Raw genomic sequence first — 17344 nt, 5'->3', positions numbered from 1 at the left:
AATCGGAGGGTGAGAGAAGGAAGATAACAAATTTGAAATGTTATTTATGCAATTTATTTTTTTTATTTCCAGAAGTCATTTTCCTTTATGGAACTTATTTTCATAAAGAAAATATATTTCAAATATTTTGATCAAATCGAACATAAAATTTGACTACATGTTTAAAGAACTTAAAATAAGAGTAATAGTTCTGTAGGAATAAGTTACCTCTATTGAGGCATAACTTTGCCTATTTTGAATCATCATAACTTATGCCTCTATTGATATATATAAGTTTGGACATAGGAATTAAGCATAATTAATGAGTTATGATTTTTTTAAGACTTAGATGTTCAGAAACTACACTTATGCATTACAATAATATAACTTTTTGTGTTCTTTAATGTCAGAAGTATTTTCGATCAATTTTTGATCCGTTAAAATACTAAAAGACGAAAATTAAAAATCATCATTTTGAAAGGCAAAAATTAATAATCACCCCAAAATAAGAATATTCCTTCAAATGACCCATATATATATTTCTTTAACAATATTCAAATAACACAACTTCAAAAAATAATTTTTTTACACCAGACAACAACCAAATCCCAACAAATTACAATCCATAATAACAAATAACCTAAAACTTTATGATTTACAAATTTTAGTTGGCATAGTTATCTGTGTATAATAAGTAAGTATACATTATGTACAAATTATATCTTCATGTATTATACCTTAATTATATAATATTTTTCAACCACCACTACCATAGGAGATATTTCTAAAGTACCTCAAACTTGGAACCTCAGGACGGACCTATATATTAACCATCGACAAATTAAAATTAAACTTTCTTTGTCAAGTACGCACGCGTTACGATCAATTTTCTTCATGTTTCCTATAAAATATAATGCACTTTTGTTGATTTAGACAGGTTATTGGTAGCATTGTACATTGGTGTGTTTCCTACGTCTATTGCAACTCTTAGTGACGAACTAACAAGAAATACATATTTATGTACTCTAATATTGTTTAATTTAATAGTTGTACAAATTATAATTTGATTGAGAAGCCCCTAACTTTTATTTTTACAGCACGATGATTATTTATGAAAAATTATGAACATGTGCCACTCATAGCCTTATTGTCATTACTTTTTCCTAATATTAAAAACATAGGTTAATTAGCCCTAACTTACGTTACGTTGTTGATAAAAACTATAGTCTATAGGATATCTTATAAATATTCTCAATCAAGAAAATAAAGAGATAAAATATAAATTGGCCTATGATAGAAGAACACTTGCATTTGTGTATAAGTAGTTATACACAAAAAGTACGAATTTCAAAGGTCAAAGTCATTGTTTAATCTCTTCAGCCAAATTCATTAAACAAAACAAATACTCTCTCCTTCTTTTATTCTTTTGTTGTTGTTACATATCTTTTAATTAATTAAAGTGTGTATAAAGTACATAAGTTCCAACAATTTTGTGCTAATGACATTTTATTTAAAAGAGTTTTCCAAATTATAATAATTATGAAATTTAAAGAATTTGTGAATACATAATATCATATGCATAACTATAAATCAAATTCATATTAATTTTAAATTTATAATAATTAGGGTTATTTAAATATTTGTACCAGATATATTGCACAAAAATAAAATTATAGTGTATCTTCTCGAGATGAAGTGATGTATGAGGTATCCAAATACTAAGAGAGAAGAAAAAAGTGAGATTTTTATAATCAATTCAAAATGATAAGAATTTTTAGAAATAGTATTATTTTAAACCATATAATTACATAATTTTTCAGAGAATGAATAAACAAAATAATTAAAAATATTTTTATTTTAAGAAATAAATTAAAAAGGTGAAAAGCATAATAATAATAATAATAATAATAACCCATAGATTTTAAATGTGTGAACAAAACTAATCAAAGTTTAGGATGGTGCGTGAGCCACTTAAAGTCACTGTAGCTCACAAAAGCTAAAAGACGCGTATGTACAGAGCCAAGCCAACTCGTGGTTAGAGTAACAGCTAAATCTCTTTTGGTGAAAAATTATTACTGTTATTTATATATATTTAAATTCTTAGATATATAATAAATATGAAATTCCTCATTAATTAGCTTTTATATTTATTTTTTCAAAATTTGAATAATTCCATAGTGAAAGTTCGACTTTGCTACGACATAATTCATATCTGTACAATATTTGAGATGTAAATATTAACTACTCTTTTGATTCTTTCCTATCTTTTAGTTTTGACGGAACACAAAATTTAAAAATCTACTAAAAAATAATTTTTGTAATCTTAAACTATACATAAATTTAGTGATTTAAACTATATATCTATATGTAATTTTGACTATTATATTATAATCTTAAACATATTATTTATTTCTACGAAGGAGTATCATTAAGAGTAAAACAAAAAATCGTTCGAAATACATTATTTTGGAACCCTTTTTAACGATTTAACGAATTTAATTATACAATTTAACATAATATGAGACAACATTCAGGATTCAAAGAAAAAGTAAAAAACAATTATTTATCTTTACATTTAAATAGATGAAACTTTTAAATAAGTTGATCGCGCAATTTCAAATACTGGAAAGTACTAGAATTAGGAAAACATGGAAATTTCCTAGTGTTGTTTTGGCCAAACCAAGCGTGCACCACATTTCACTAGTGTCCACATCAGAGCTGCATTATAACTAGTCCTATAAATAGACAATATTATTAACTTCTAAGTTATATGATTAATTCCCTCTCCAACTATTTATTCCATTCTCCACAATATTTGGAAGAAATATAATTAAGTTCAAATTGAAGTCATCATCATGAGTTCCAACGTTGTACCTGTTCCAAATGAAGAAAATATTATTATTATTATTTCTCAACATGACCAAAACAAATCACACAAAACCAAACTTTCCTCTATTGTCTCATTTCTCAAGGAAAGTATAGCCAAATTGGATATCAAGAAAGTTATACATAGTGTTAAAGTTGGTATTGCTTTAGTATTGGTATCACTTTTGTACTTGCTTGATCCTTTATTCCAAAAAGTAGGACAAAATGCTATGTGGGCTATTATGACTGTGGTCGTTGTTTTTGAATTCTTCGCAGGTTTGTTTAATCAATTGTTTATATTGTCTGTATACATAAGTTAAATTTATCTGATAGTGTAGCACGTTGTTCGAGCAGGTGCTACACTAAGCAAAGGGATAAATCGAGCTATTGGTACCGTACTGGGTGGAGGATTGGGATGTTTGGCTGCAATATTAGCTGATGAAAGTGGTGAAATTGGTGGTGCCTTAGTTGTTGGCATCTCTGTCATTATCATTGGTAATCAACAATATTTTCATGACCTCAACACTATTTTAGCTAGATTATTAGTCCACTTTATTTTTCAGATTACTAATATCACTTATTTTAAATAGTTATATGTGACTATCGACCTGAACAATAATTATATATAACTGACCCTAATAAGTAAGATTAGTAACCTGAAAAATAAAGCAGATAACCAAGGACGAAGCTAGTAAGGGGCTAAGGGTTCATTCAAACCCCTAAAGCGGAATTGACCAGTGGTGTTTGGTCAAAGCTTCAGTAGCCACTCCCTATTCAGAGGACCGTACGTGAGACTTTCGCCTCATATGGATAGAAAATTACACTGCTTATATATATGGTTAAAATTTTTATTTTATATATATAGAGTAGATGTTAAACCCCCTTCCAACTTCTTCGTGTGTCTACTTTTTCCTATTTTGAAACCTCCATAATCAATGAAAATCCTGACTTTGCCACTATTGAGATAATTTGCAATAATAATAAAGGAATATAACAATGGTAATACAGTCAATGAGTCAAATCAATTACCTCTCTTATAATGACATCGTTTGTTTGAATGTTTTTTTTTACTGCTATATCGAAATGCTATTATTCGGAACATATATCATATTACATAACATATAACATAAAAAGTCATTTCAAGAAAATTTTTTTACGATTATAATGAAATGTTGTTATAGAGAATAACTGTTACGTCGTGTGATGAAATTAACAGGTGTTGGTGCAACATACTCAAGGTTGATACCAAGTGTGAAGAAGAAATATGATTATGGAGTTATGATATTTATATTAACATTCAGTTTAGTAGTAGTATCTGGTGTTAGAGCTGACAAAATAATGAAGTTGGCCGGAGAGAGACTCTCCAACATTGGGATGGGCTTTGCTGTTTGCATATTTACAAGTTTCATATACCCCATTTGGGCTGGTGATGAACTTCATTTCTCCACTGCAACTAAGTTTGATAAACTTGCCACTTCTATCCAAGGTAATAATAATAATTAAAGAAACATAGGACAATTCATACCCAACTTTAGTAGGCGTTTGATCGTAGATTTTAAATATTTTTTCACTCTTTTTTTTGGAATATATAGAGTTGGAGTCAATATATTTGAAACAATGTTCATGCTTCTAATCAGTTAGAAAACAAGTTAACACTAACTTTCAAATAAATATTTTTAAAAAAATATTTTTTCAAACAAGTGAATAATTTTTATCGTCAAAAAACGGGTCCTTTGATCTAATCAAATCCTTAAGATAAAAGAAAAAGAAAAAGAAAAAGAAGAAGAAATACAAATATACAATGCTATAATTAAATCATGACAAAATCTACATAATTAATACTATAATTTTGATAAAGTTTCCTAATAGTATCTTAATTATTGCTAGTGATTTTAAAACGATATAAATTTTTTTTATACTATCAGTATAGTTATTTCTCGATTGCTAATTCAACTTATTATAGACATTTACATCCAGTTATTTTTATTAGGTCCATAATTTTTTTTTTAAAAGAATTGTTAAACTCGTTTATTTAATGTGTTTATTCCTATTAATAATAATTTCAGGGTGCTAGTGAGTAAAACGACATAAAGAATTTTTATACTATTCGTACTAATTGAACTTATTATTATAAACAGTTACATGCAGTTATTGTTAATTAGATCAATAATTTTTTTTATTAGAATAGTTAAACTCGTTTATTTAATGTGTTTATTGTTATTAATAATTTCAGGGTGCTTAGAGGAATATTTTGTGATAGCCAATGATAAGGAAAAAAAGGCAACAATTGACATCAGTGGATGCAAATCAGTGATGCACTCCAAGTCTAGTGATGAGTCATTGTTATATTAATAATAATAATTAACAATTACTCATTCTATTATAACAAAGATAAAATCTTACTAGGAAATCCATTATCTTGGATATATTTTATTTTTGTTATAATAATTAAAAAATGTGAAATATTTCAGGCAAATTTTGCAAAGTGGGAACCTTGGCATGGAAAATTTGGATTTTTTTATCCATGGGAGAAGTATTTGAATATTGGAGAAGTTTTAAGGGAACTTGCAGCAATGATCATCTCATTTAAAGGGTGTATTCAATCAGTAAGACAGGTAAAAAAAATAAATACTCCAAGATAAAATTTATTTCACTTTCAAAATAGTATAAAAAAATGTTAAAGAAAATTAACCATGATTCAAAATTTAATTTAATTGATCATTAAAGGAGTAAAGTGAAAATAATTATATACACCCTCTAGTCTCAAATAGTATACTACTTGTTTTGACAAATTGAACTTAGTTCGAAATATTTAATATTAAGAAAAATCATTTTTTGGAGTATTAATTTATCCTAAATATTGAAAGTAATGAAGGATTAATTAAGTGAGACATTAAATGGAGAAAAAAATCATTGTTCAACTCTTTGACAATATGAAAAAATGTAAAGCTATGGCCTTCCTCTCCATCTATATAAGGGGGGAAATGATATGCAATATGACCATATGTTTCTTGTTTCAAGTTAATCACATTAGTTCTTTCATATATCGACTCATTTTTGTTTATTTGTCGTTAAATTGCTCGTAGCTAACATAATTTCTCGTTGATACTAAGCAGTCGTCCCCAACGGAAAGAGACAGCATAAGAGAGCCATGTGAGAAAATAGGGTTGTCACTAGCAACAATTTTGATGGAACTTGGAGATAGCATAAGACACATGAAAAGGTGTCGTGCCAAATATTTGATAACACAATGCATGAGACAAGAGCTAAGCCTCCTTGTAAACTTACACAATAATAATAATAATTCGACTGAAAATGAAAGTAATCTTGGATTGGCCAGCTTTATTTTTCAAATTTTAGAGATGGTGGACAAGGTTGAATTGTTGGCTACAAAGGTGGAAGAACTTGGTGAAATTGCACACTTTCACAACAAGAAACTTGATGTGTAACTATAATGTCTTTGGTTAAAGATGTTATATATGCATATACATAATTTGTGTAAATAATTTTTATACTACCAGGTCACTCAAAAGATATGTATTTCAAGGTAAGCCTCGTTAAAATATAAAATTTATAAAATAGATTATTATCGACTGCTAGAGACAGATTCATGATACAAACTCTATGTATTGAACCTTTGAGGCTCTAAACTATTAACTCATTGTATATTTTATAAATTATGAGCTCATATATGTACTATTTATTGTACAGTCATATATAATCAATGAGTTTTACAAATAATTTTATATTTTGCATCGAAAGTATTGAATTTAGATACATTTGATATTGTAATTATAGGTCCACCCTATTTGATTCAACAAGTAAAGATGATTTAATCTAATGAGTTGGGGGAGCCGTACGTATACTCACACCTTTTTCAAGGCATATTTTTGTATTTACGAGCAACTTTTAGGAATTACATAATTTTCTTGGTTTTGCGTTTGTATTATTAGCCTATATATATGGCGCCTTGAAGAATCGAATTTTCATTAAAAACTTTATGAGGACCTCCGAATGATTTCAGCTACTGAGCATTACATACACTCACACTATATTTAAGACACATTTTTGAATTTACAAGTCAACTTTTAGGAATTACGCATCTTTCTTGGTTTCTTGTGTGTATTAGACCATGGGTCTGGAGCTTTATGCGGATATTGTAGTAAGTTGGGGAAGCATTACGTATACTCACACCATTTTAAGACACACTTTAGCATTTACGAGCCATCTTTTAGGAATTACGCGATTTTCTTGCTTTTCGTGTGTATTAGCCCATGGATATGACGTCTTAGAGCGCCAAAATTTTTTTCCTGAAAAAAACTATATGTGAACCTTCATAATGAGTTTGGGGAGCATTACATATACTCACACTATTTTTAAGACATATTTTTGTATTTACAAGTCACCTTTTAGGAAAAAAGTGGTTTCTTAGTTTTTGTGCGTAATTGACCGTGAATCTAGCGTCTTTGATCAACCAATTTTTTTTTTACATGGACCTCCTTAGGGGGAGCATTACATGTACTCACATCATTTTTAATGTATATTTTCGTACTTACGAACCAACTTTTAAGAATAACACAATTTTCTTGTTTTTTCATGCGGATTAGCGCCTTCGCTTACCCTAATTTTTTTCATAAAAAACTCTATGAGGACCTCCTTAGTGAGTTAGGGGAACATTACATATACTCACATAATTCTTTAAGACATGTGCATTACTTCATGGATCTCGCGCCTTGGAACTCCCAAAAATATTCTCAAAATTTTTTATGAGGGCCTCTATAGTATGTTAGGGGAAAATTAAGCATGCTCACACTATTATAAATCACATTTTCGCATTTACGAGCTAACTTTTTAGGAATTACATGACTTTCTTTTTATTTTTAATGTTTATTAGCCTATAGATCTGGCGCCTTGAAGCATCTAATATTTTTTTTTAAAGAAAAAACTATGTGAGAACCTCTGTAATGAATTGGAGGAGCATTACCTATACCCACACCTTTTTAAGACACATTTTTGCATTTACAAACAAACTCCTAGAAATTACACGGCTTTCTTGTTCTTTCATATGTAGTAGCCCATGGATCTGGCGCATTGGAGTACCCAAAAGTTTTCTCTGAAATAACTTTATGAGAATCTCTGTAACGATGTAGGGGAGCATTATGTATACTCACACCATATTAAGACATATATTTATATTTACGAGCCAACTTTAGAAATTACACAACTTTCTTGTTTTTCGTGTGTAATAGCCGATATATTTAGCACCCTGGAGCACCCAAAAAATCTTATCTTAAATAACTTTACGAGAACATGTGTAATGAGTTGTGAGAACATTACATATACTTATGCCATTTGAAGATATATTTTCTCCTTTACGAGTTAACTTTTACGAATTATGCGACTTTCTTAATTTTTATGTGTATTAGCCCATGTATCTGGCGTCTTAGATCACAAAAAAAAAAATTCCGCAAAAACTTATGAGAACCTTTATAATGAGCTATCGGGAACATTACTTATACTCACACCATTTTTAAAGGTATATTATCGTATTTATGAGCCAACTTTTTTGGAATTACGTGACTTCCTTAAGTTTTCGTGTGTACTAATTCATGGATCTGTGCCTCGGAGAATTCAAAATATTTCTGAAAAAAACTTTATGAAGACCTCCGTAATGAGTTGGTGGAGCGTTACGTATACTTACATCATTTTCAAGGTATATTTTCACATTTAAGAGCCAACTTTTAAAAATTACTTGAATTTCTTAATTTTTTGTGAGTATTAGCCCATAGATATGGTGCCTACGTACACTCAAATCATTTAAGACATACTTTCCCATTTACGAGCAGCCTTTTAGAATTAAGTGACATTCTTGTTTTTTCATATGTATTAGCCTATGAATCAAGCGCCTTGGAGCACCCATAATTTTTTCTGTAAAAACTTTATGAGGACCTCTGTAATGAGTTGTGGGTGCCTTACATATACTCTCACCATTTTAAGAAATATTTTCACATTTACGAGCCGACTTTTAGGAATTAATCGACTTTCTTGATTTTTTATGTGTATTATCCCATGGATCTGAAGCTTTGAAACACTCAAAAAAAATTCATGAAAATTTTTTATGAGGACCTCCGTACTGAGTTTGGGGAGAATTATGTATTTTCACACCACTTTTAAGACATATTTACGCATTTACAAGCCAAGTTTTAGGAATGATGTGACTTTCTTGATTTTTCGTATGTATTAGCCCATGGATCTGGCGCCTTAGAGCACCCAAAATTGTTTTCTTAAAAACTTTATGAGGACATACATAATGATTTGCGAGAGCATTACGTATACTCACACCATGTTAAGACATATTTTCACATTTAAGAGCCAACTTTTAGGAATTACATGACTATCGTGATTTTTTTGTGTGTATTAGCTCATGGATTTGGCACCTTGAAGCACACAACTTTTTTTTTAATAAACTTTATGAGGACCTTCATAGTGAGTTGGGGGAGCATAAAGTCTACTCACACCACTTTTAAGACATATTTTCATATTTACAAGTCATTTTTAGTAATTACGCGATTTTTTTTGTTTTTGTTGTGTACTAACCCATGAATCTGGTGCCTTAGAGCACCCAATTATTTTTCCAGAAAAAACTTTATGAGGACCTCCATAATGAGTTGGGGGCATTATATTTAATCACACTATTTTCTCAAGTCATATTTTCACATTTACGACCATCTTTAAGAAAATAAGCGACTTTCATGATTTTTCGTGTATATTAGCCTATCTGGCTTCTTAGAACATCCAAAAAAAAAATTGAAAAAAATTTACGAGGACCCTTGTAATGAGTTAAGGGAGCATTACATATACTTACACCATTTTAAGACATATTTATATTTACGAGCCACCTTTTAGAATTGCGTATCTTTATTGATTTTCGTGCATTAGCCCATAAATCTAGCGCCTTGGAGCACACAATTTTTTTTAAAAAAAATTTTATGTGTACTTCCGTATTGTGTTGCGGGAGCATTACGTATATACACACCATTTTAAAGACATATAATTGCATTTACAAGCCAATTTTTAGAATTACGCGATTTACTTAGTTTTTCTATGTATTAGCCTATGAATTTGGCACCTTGGAGCACCCAAGTTTTTTTCTGAAATTCATGAAGACCTATGTAATGAGTTGGGGGAGCACTACATATATTCGCACCATTTTAAGACATATTTTCGCATTTAAGAGCTATCTTTTAAAAATTATAGGACACTCTTGATTTTTCGTGTGTCTGCCCATGAATCTGGCGCCTTGGAGCACCTATAATTTTTTTCTTGAAAAAATTATATGAGGACCTCAATTATGAGTAGGGGTACGTATACTCACATAATCTTAAGACATATTTTTACATTTACGAGGCAACTTTTAGGAATTACATGATTTTGCTGACTTTTGATTAGTGTCTACTAGCCAATGGATCTGACACCTTAGAGCATCCAAAACTTTTTTCTTGAAAAAACTTTATGAGGATCTTCGCAATAAGTGAGTGATCATTACATGTATTCATACTATTATAAGACATATTTTTTGCATTTATAAGCCAATTTTTAGGAATAATATATGCGACTTTATTAGTTTTTTGTATGTAAGCCCATGGATCTAGTGCTTGGAGCACCCAAAATATTTTTTTGAAAAAAACTTTATGAGGACTTCCATAATGAGCCGATGAAGCATTGCGTATAATCCTACCATTTGAAGGCATATTTTCGCATATACGATCAAACTTTTACGAATCACGTGACCTTCTTGGATTTTCATGTGTATTCATCTATGGATCTGGTGCCTGGAAACACCCAAAACTGTTTATGAGAAAACTTCATTAATACCTTTGTAGTGAGTTGAGAAAACATTACATGTAAGCCCACCATTTTTAAGGCATATTTTAGTATTTACGAGCCAACTTTTAGGAAATACACAATTTTCTTGTTGTTTTTTTTAGTGTATATTAGCCCATGGTTCTGGCGCTTTGGATCACCTATTTTTTTCTAAAACACTGTATGACGATCTCTATAATGAGTTGTGGAAGCGTTAAGTATAGTCCTACCATTTTAAGACATATTTTTAGTATTTTTGAGCCAACTTTTAAAAATATAATTACGCGACTTTTTTAGCTTTTTGTGTGTATTATTAGCCCATGGATCTTGCATCTTGGAGCACCCAAATTTTTTTTCTTAAAAAACTTTATGAGGATCTTTGTAATGAGTATGAGAAGCATTACGTATAGTCCACTTTTGTTAAGTCATATTGCTGCATATATGAGTCGACTTTTAGAAATTATGTGACTCGTGAATTTTTGTGTGTATTAGCGCATGACTCTTGCGCTAATTTATTCATGTGTTTTTTGGCCACAATGTTTTTTTATGTACATTCGTTATGACCTATTTTATGGCTTTCGTTGGTTCGGAGGGACACACGTCAACATTTTCAAGTTTAAACTAGCACCAAAATGGCATATACAATTTTTTCTATTTTCGTGTGTTATAGCCCACATATTTGGCGCCTTGGAGCACTCAAAAAAAAAATTCTATTTTTATGAATACCTCCTTAGTTAGTTGGGGAGCATTACATATAGTCCCCATTATAAGACATATTTTTATATTTATGAGTCAATGTATAGTTCAACTATTTTTAAGGTATATTTTCATTTAGGATCCAATTTTTATGAATTATGTGATCTTCTTGATTTTGATCATATATTGCACATATTATGGAGGATCAAATTAGGTGTCAACATATATTTTATTTTATATATGTTTCATTAATTTATGTAACTTTATGAGTAAGGATAGCAACGAGACAAAATTCAAACTAAGAAAGGAATTTTGACAGGGTAACATTTAAGACCGGAGGGAGTAAAAATAATATAAACACCAAACAAAGCAAAAAGAAACAAAATAAAGATGTAGGAAGTAAAGTGATTGAATTTAAAGAGTTCGGAGCCTAAAAGATATAAAATATCAACAAAAATTCTAAAACGGTATATGAAATTTTTTATTAACCAAAACGGCAAAATCGCTAAAAAATGTGATTTTTTTTAAAAAAATATATTTTTGTAAATTTTTTTTTTATAGAAAATCGCTGCCGATTTTTATTTTTTTTAGGCAACAATTTTCATTTTTTTAAAGAAAATCGGCAGCGATTTTAATTTTATTTTTTAAAAAAAAAAATTAATTTAAAAAAATCCCTTTTTTAAAAAAGTTAATTTAATGGCTGCACTGGCAGCGATTTTATTTAAATTATTATTATTTTTAAATATTAAATCGTTGTTACTGTAGCGATTTTAGTTCTTTTTTTAAAATATTTTTAATATCGCTTTTCACGTAGCGATTTCATAAACTGTTATATATATATACACTCATGATCATTACTTCAAAAGATCATTATTTCTAAGTGAAGTGTGGTATTATAGGAGAGTCTAGCCAAAATTGTAGTCATTTGAATTTTTTCTCATCGGATTCAACTAATAGGNTGGGAGAGTCTAGCCAAAATTTCAAACATTTGAATTTTTTCTCATCGGATTCAACTGATAGGTAAATAAAGTAATATTTTCTTATTTCTTAAAATTATTTTTCTTATATGTATTATATTTATATTATTTTTTTTTATAGGTATGATCAAATTCAAAATGCAGTGAATTGTTTTACACAAATTGTAAATAATAATGTTATGGGTGATAAACGAGTTGGTGAGTTGCACAATAATGAACCTTTCGAGCATGAATTAACAGACAGTGATGATATGCATGACAATGATGATGATAATGTAGATAATGCACCTAATGCATCCGTTGAAGATCAAAGTATTAATTATCATTCTACAGCGATTCCATACTTAGATTACACTGAAGAAAATGTAGAAGATTTTATCTACACGAGAGATGACGGTTCCATTCGAACGACACTTTGGAATTCAAACAATCCTAAACATATCCAGTCAGGTTCGATTGTTGAAAACTAAATATTTTGTAGTTGTTTATTTATTTATTTATTTTATGTTGATTAATTTAATTTGTATATGCAACTAGGTATGTTTTTTATGAATAAGATGCAAATGAAATCTCCAGTAAGAGCATATAGTCTTGCTATTAAAAAAGAATTTCTTTGTGATCAATCCAAGAGTAAAAGTTGAAAAGTTATTTGCAAGCGTCATGAGTTAGGGTGTGATTGGATGATTCGGTTTAGATAGATTTCAAGCGGTATGTGGAAGACAGGAAAAATGGTTGAACCGCATACTTGTCTTACAGATAACTATAAGGAGGATCATTTCAATTTGAATGACAACATGATTGTCACTTCATTAATACCATATGTTATGCAAAATCCAGACATTAAGATGATCCATGAAATTATCAAAGGAAAGCATCACTATACTCCTAGTTATAGAAAAGCACAAAAAGGTCGAAGAAAAGCATTTCGAATGATTTATGGTGATTTTGAAATTTCATTTAAGGCATTACTTCGATACATGGCTGCACTACAATTATTCAATCCAGACACTATTATTGAGTGGGAGCATCATTCTACAACAATGCAAGGTGAACAAATTTTTAAATCTCTTTTTTGGGCTTTTAAACAGAGCATTGATGGTTTCAAAAGTTGTAGGCCGGTCATTTCTATCGACGGCACACATCTTTATGGTTTGTATGATATCAAATTGTTAATTGCGGTTAGAATTAATGCGAATGAAAATATTTTTCCACTTGCATATGCTTTAGTTGCACGTGAGAGTTTTGAGTCTTGGTCATGATTTCTTAAGTTATTATGGAACATGTAGTTTGTGAACGACAAGGAATTGGTCTTATTTCTGACCGTCATCAAGGAATCTTGCAGTGTGTTCAATCTTATGATTGGTTGAGTCCACCCAACACATACCATAGATTTTGTGTTCGACACTTAAAAGCAAATTTAATAAAAAATTTGTAAATAGTGAACTCGAAAAACTAATGTGGCAATGGATGCAACAAATCAAAAACTTGTCTCCTCAAGCATATGAATGGTTAATGAATTTCCTTTCGAAAAATGGACAATGTATAAGGATGGTGGTCATAGATGGGGTGCCATGACGACAAATGTGTCTGAGTCATATAATGATTTATTGAAAAAAGCTCGGGGACTTCCTGTGACTGCCATGGTTCGAATGACGTTCAAAGCTCTCATTGATCGTTTTGTTGAAAGAAACAATCTTGCAATTGCATTACTTCAAAGTAATATGCCATGGCCTCTTGCGATAGATAAAAAAATTAATGATTATTATCAAAGAGCTCAAGCGTACACAAATATGATGACTTACAAAACAGGTAATGGAGTTTTTGAAATTCTTATTTTTGCTCATGATGGTAAAGGTGGAAATGTCCACAAGGTTACTGTAAAAGGTAAGAAATGTTCTTGTGGAAAATAGAGAAATTATCATATGCCTTGCTAGCATGCCATCAAATTTTGTGAACTTCGCGGAATCGAGCCAAAATCTTATGTAAGTAAATTCTACAGTACAAAATATTACAAACGAACATACACTGAGACATTTAACCCAGTAGGTGATGAAATGTATTGGCCACCAGCATCTTTTAATTTAATTGCAAATACTGAATATTTGCGGACAAGTGGTAGGCAAGTAAGAAGCCAACTTAAGAATGGTATGGATATAGCTCCGGTTCGCATGACTAGAAAATGTAGTGTTTATAAGGAGACAGGTCACACAAAGACACGATGTCCTACTCGATTTTAAATATTTTGTCTATGTTTTTAAGGTTAATGTACTTTTATTGTCTTGTTATTAATATTATGATATATCTTTTATATTAATTTGTTGACATGAATTTAATTTGTCTTGCTGCATTTTAAATATTGTAAGTGTAATATCTTTATATTATAATTATATTATTAATTTGAACTCTATTAAAAAGTAATGATTTGACCTAATATAAAAAGTATTGATTTGACCTATGACATAAAGAAAAAATAAATCCTGCAAACTTTCACTGCTTAAGAATCTCATTGCTTAAGAATCTCATTACTTTATTCAAACTTGCACGAAACAACAAAATTTACACATTTCAAAATTCGAATCTTCAGCCTTGTAGAATAAAGGTGCATAAAAATTATTCTTTTGAATCCGAATCTTTTTCATCTTCATTTTTCAAAATCTTCCTCATTTTATTAGTGACTGCTTGTTCCACATCTAGTTGATTTGTGTAGCCTAGATGTTCTCCGAGGTGAATTTTGTCTGTTAAGAACTAAATTTTGTGAAGCCCCAGCATTAAATCTTGAATCATCGGACACAGTTACCTATAATACAATACAATATAATATAATCAAATAAACATGCAATAAAATTATAAAAAGTTAAAAAAAATTCTATGAAAATTATTATACTTACATTAGAAAAAATCAATCTTCCACCAAATGGAGAAATTATGTATAGGAAATTCAAGCATACCATGTTGAATATCATATTGAGATCCATTAAATTGCGCAAAATCAGATATTGAAACCTGTGGAGTTACAAAACCAACTGATTGCTGACTAAAAAAATTAACATTAGTGTTAGAGGGTCCTGTAGAAAAATCAAACGTCGGATAATAAGGCTCGGTAGTCGCCACATTAGTGTTAGAGGGCCCTGCAGAAAAATCAACTGTTTCACCAGTGCTCCCTCTACCTCGACGTGCACCCTCTCTCGGTGTTGTTTGTCGTGATCGGCGAGATACTTGTACTGGTAATTGTTCATCATATTGAGTGGGAGAATTGTAAACAGGATCAATGCTCATACTTGTACTGGTGGTGCCTCATTTTGATGATTTCCACGTCGCGTCCATTTACGTGCAAGCACAGTTGAAGCCTCAAGTTGATTGGTCCTTAGAGGCTTTGGCAATAGTTGCAGCGGAATAATTCTTTCCCATGCCTAAATCTACAATAAATAAATTCACCATTACTTATAATGCACTTAAATTTAAAAGTGCATATTACTAGTATATAAAAAATATTTAATTAAAAAATATGTATACCTGCACTAAAGAGAGAAATCCACGAATTTCATTTGATTTTTTCATTGATGCACGGCATAAACAATTATACAAATATGATAATGCGGCTGCTCCCCATGCTTGAGTTGACATTAAATCTAAATTTCTCATGTCAATCAAAATGTCCAAATTAATCTTATTATTAAATTTATTCGGAAATATTGATCCACCACATAACCATAATAAATATAATCTAAATCTTTGTTGCACTTCATGCTCAGTTGAGTGATCGTTAATACCATCAAAACCTTCAATATAATCAATCAATTTATATGTTAACAATCTACTAACACCAGAAAAACAACTAGTATCAGGTAACCATCCTGTTAATTCAAATATCATTTCTTTTCTACCTATAATCCCTAAAGAATCAGCTCCATTTAAAATTATAGGACTACCATCTACTACTATTCCGTATAAAATTTCAACATCTTGTAAAGTTATGGTAGCCTCGCCAGTTCGCATGTGAAAAGTATGTGTTTCTGGACGTCACCTTTCAATTAAAGCAGAAATTAATCCGGAGTCATACGGCACACATCCTACATCAAGAATTCCTTTAAATCTACAATTTTCAAAATATTGACGGATGCGAGAATGTAATGAATGATATTTTATATGTTGTCAAAATTCAATATCACCACGACGCGTATATAAGCAAGACCTCTCTTCTTTTATGCTACCATTCCAAATTTCCTTGGAACGATGATGAACTTGAATTTTAATACATCATGCTCTACTGGACCAGGATGTTCCTATACATTTGACGGATGCACATCTATACACAAAAAATAAAAAGAAATATTAACATTAATATAAGTATCAAAAGATTGAATACATCCACAATATCATATAAAAGTATAAAATAAATTAAATAAATTAAAAATAAAATAAATTCAAACTCACCTTATAAAGAAAAGGCTTTTAAAAACTTCTTTACAAAATTAGAAAAATAGAAAGGTTTTTAAGAATGTTTGAAAATTGAAAAACTACAATGCAATTTGAATGAATAATTCAATCAATTTATAACAAAATAAAAGTGTAACATTCTGAGTTGACACTATTTGCACGTGAATTGTATTCAATCAATTTATAACAAAACAAAAATTACATTATTTGCATGTGAATTACAATTGAATCAATTTATAACAAAATACAAATTACACTATTTGCGTGTGAATTACAATTCAATCAATTTATAACAAAATAAAAATTACACTATTTGCATGTGAATTACAATTCAATCAATTTATAACTAAATAAAAATGTACTATGTGACTTTGACACTATTTGCATATGAATTGACACAATTTTTTATAAATGCATGTGAATTTTCTTTAAAAGTTTGAATATTTTTGTAAGAATTTGACATGTCACCTTTTTCTTAAGTTGACATGTGATTATCTACAAAAATTAAATATATATATATATATATA

The 17344-nt window shown here is 29.8% G+C and overlaps 1 protein-coding gene and 1 pseudogene across 1 annotated transcript; one reads left to right on the top strand and one right to left on the bottom strand.

Annotated features, from left to right (window-relative positions):
* Positions 1-2756: 2756 nt before the first annotated feature.
* LOC107030804 (aluminum-activated malate transporter 13-like) lies at positions 2757-6480 on the top strand. The gene is made up of 6 exons (XM_015232052.2): positions 2757-3120; positions 3199-3339; positions 4061-4330; positions 5078-5186; positions 5315-5459; positions 5961-6480. The coding sequence occupies exons 1-6, from the start codon at positions 2835-2837 to the stop codon at positions 6291-6293; spliced, it is 1284 nt and encodes a 427-aa protein (XP_015087538.1). The 5' UTR covers positions 2757-2834; the 3' UTR covers positions 6294-6480.
* Positions 6481-15652: 9172 nt separating this feature from the next.
* LOC114074078 lies at positions 15653-16393 on the bottom strand (annotated as a pseudogene).
* Between the last annotated feature and the right edge of the window lie 951 nt (positions 16394-17344).

The sequence above is a fragment of the Solanum pennellii genome, chromosome 9, assembly GCF_001406875.1.
Source record: "Solanum pennellii chromosome 9, SPENNV200".
NCBI lineage: Eukaryota > Viridiplantae > Streptophyta > Magnoliopsida > Solanales > Solanaceae > Solanum > Solanum pennellii.
The sequence above is the reverse complement of the archived record's forward strand: the minus strand, read 5'-3'. Positions and strand labels throughout refer to the sequence as shown.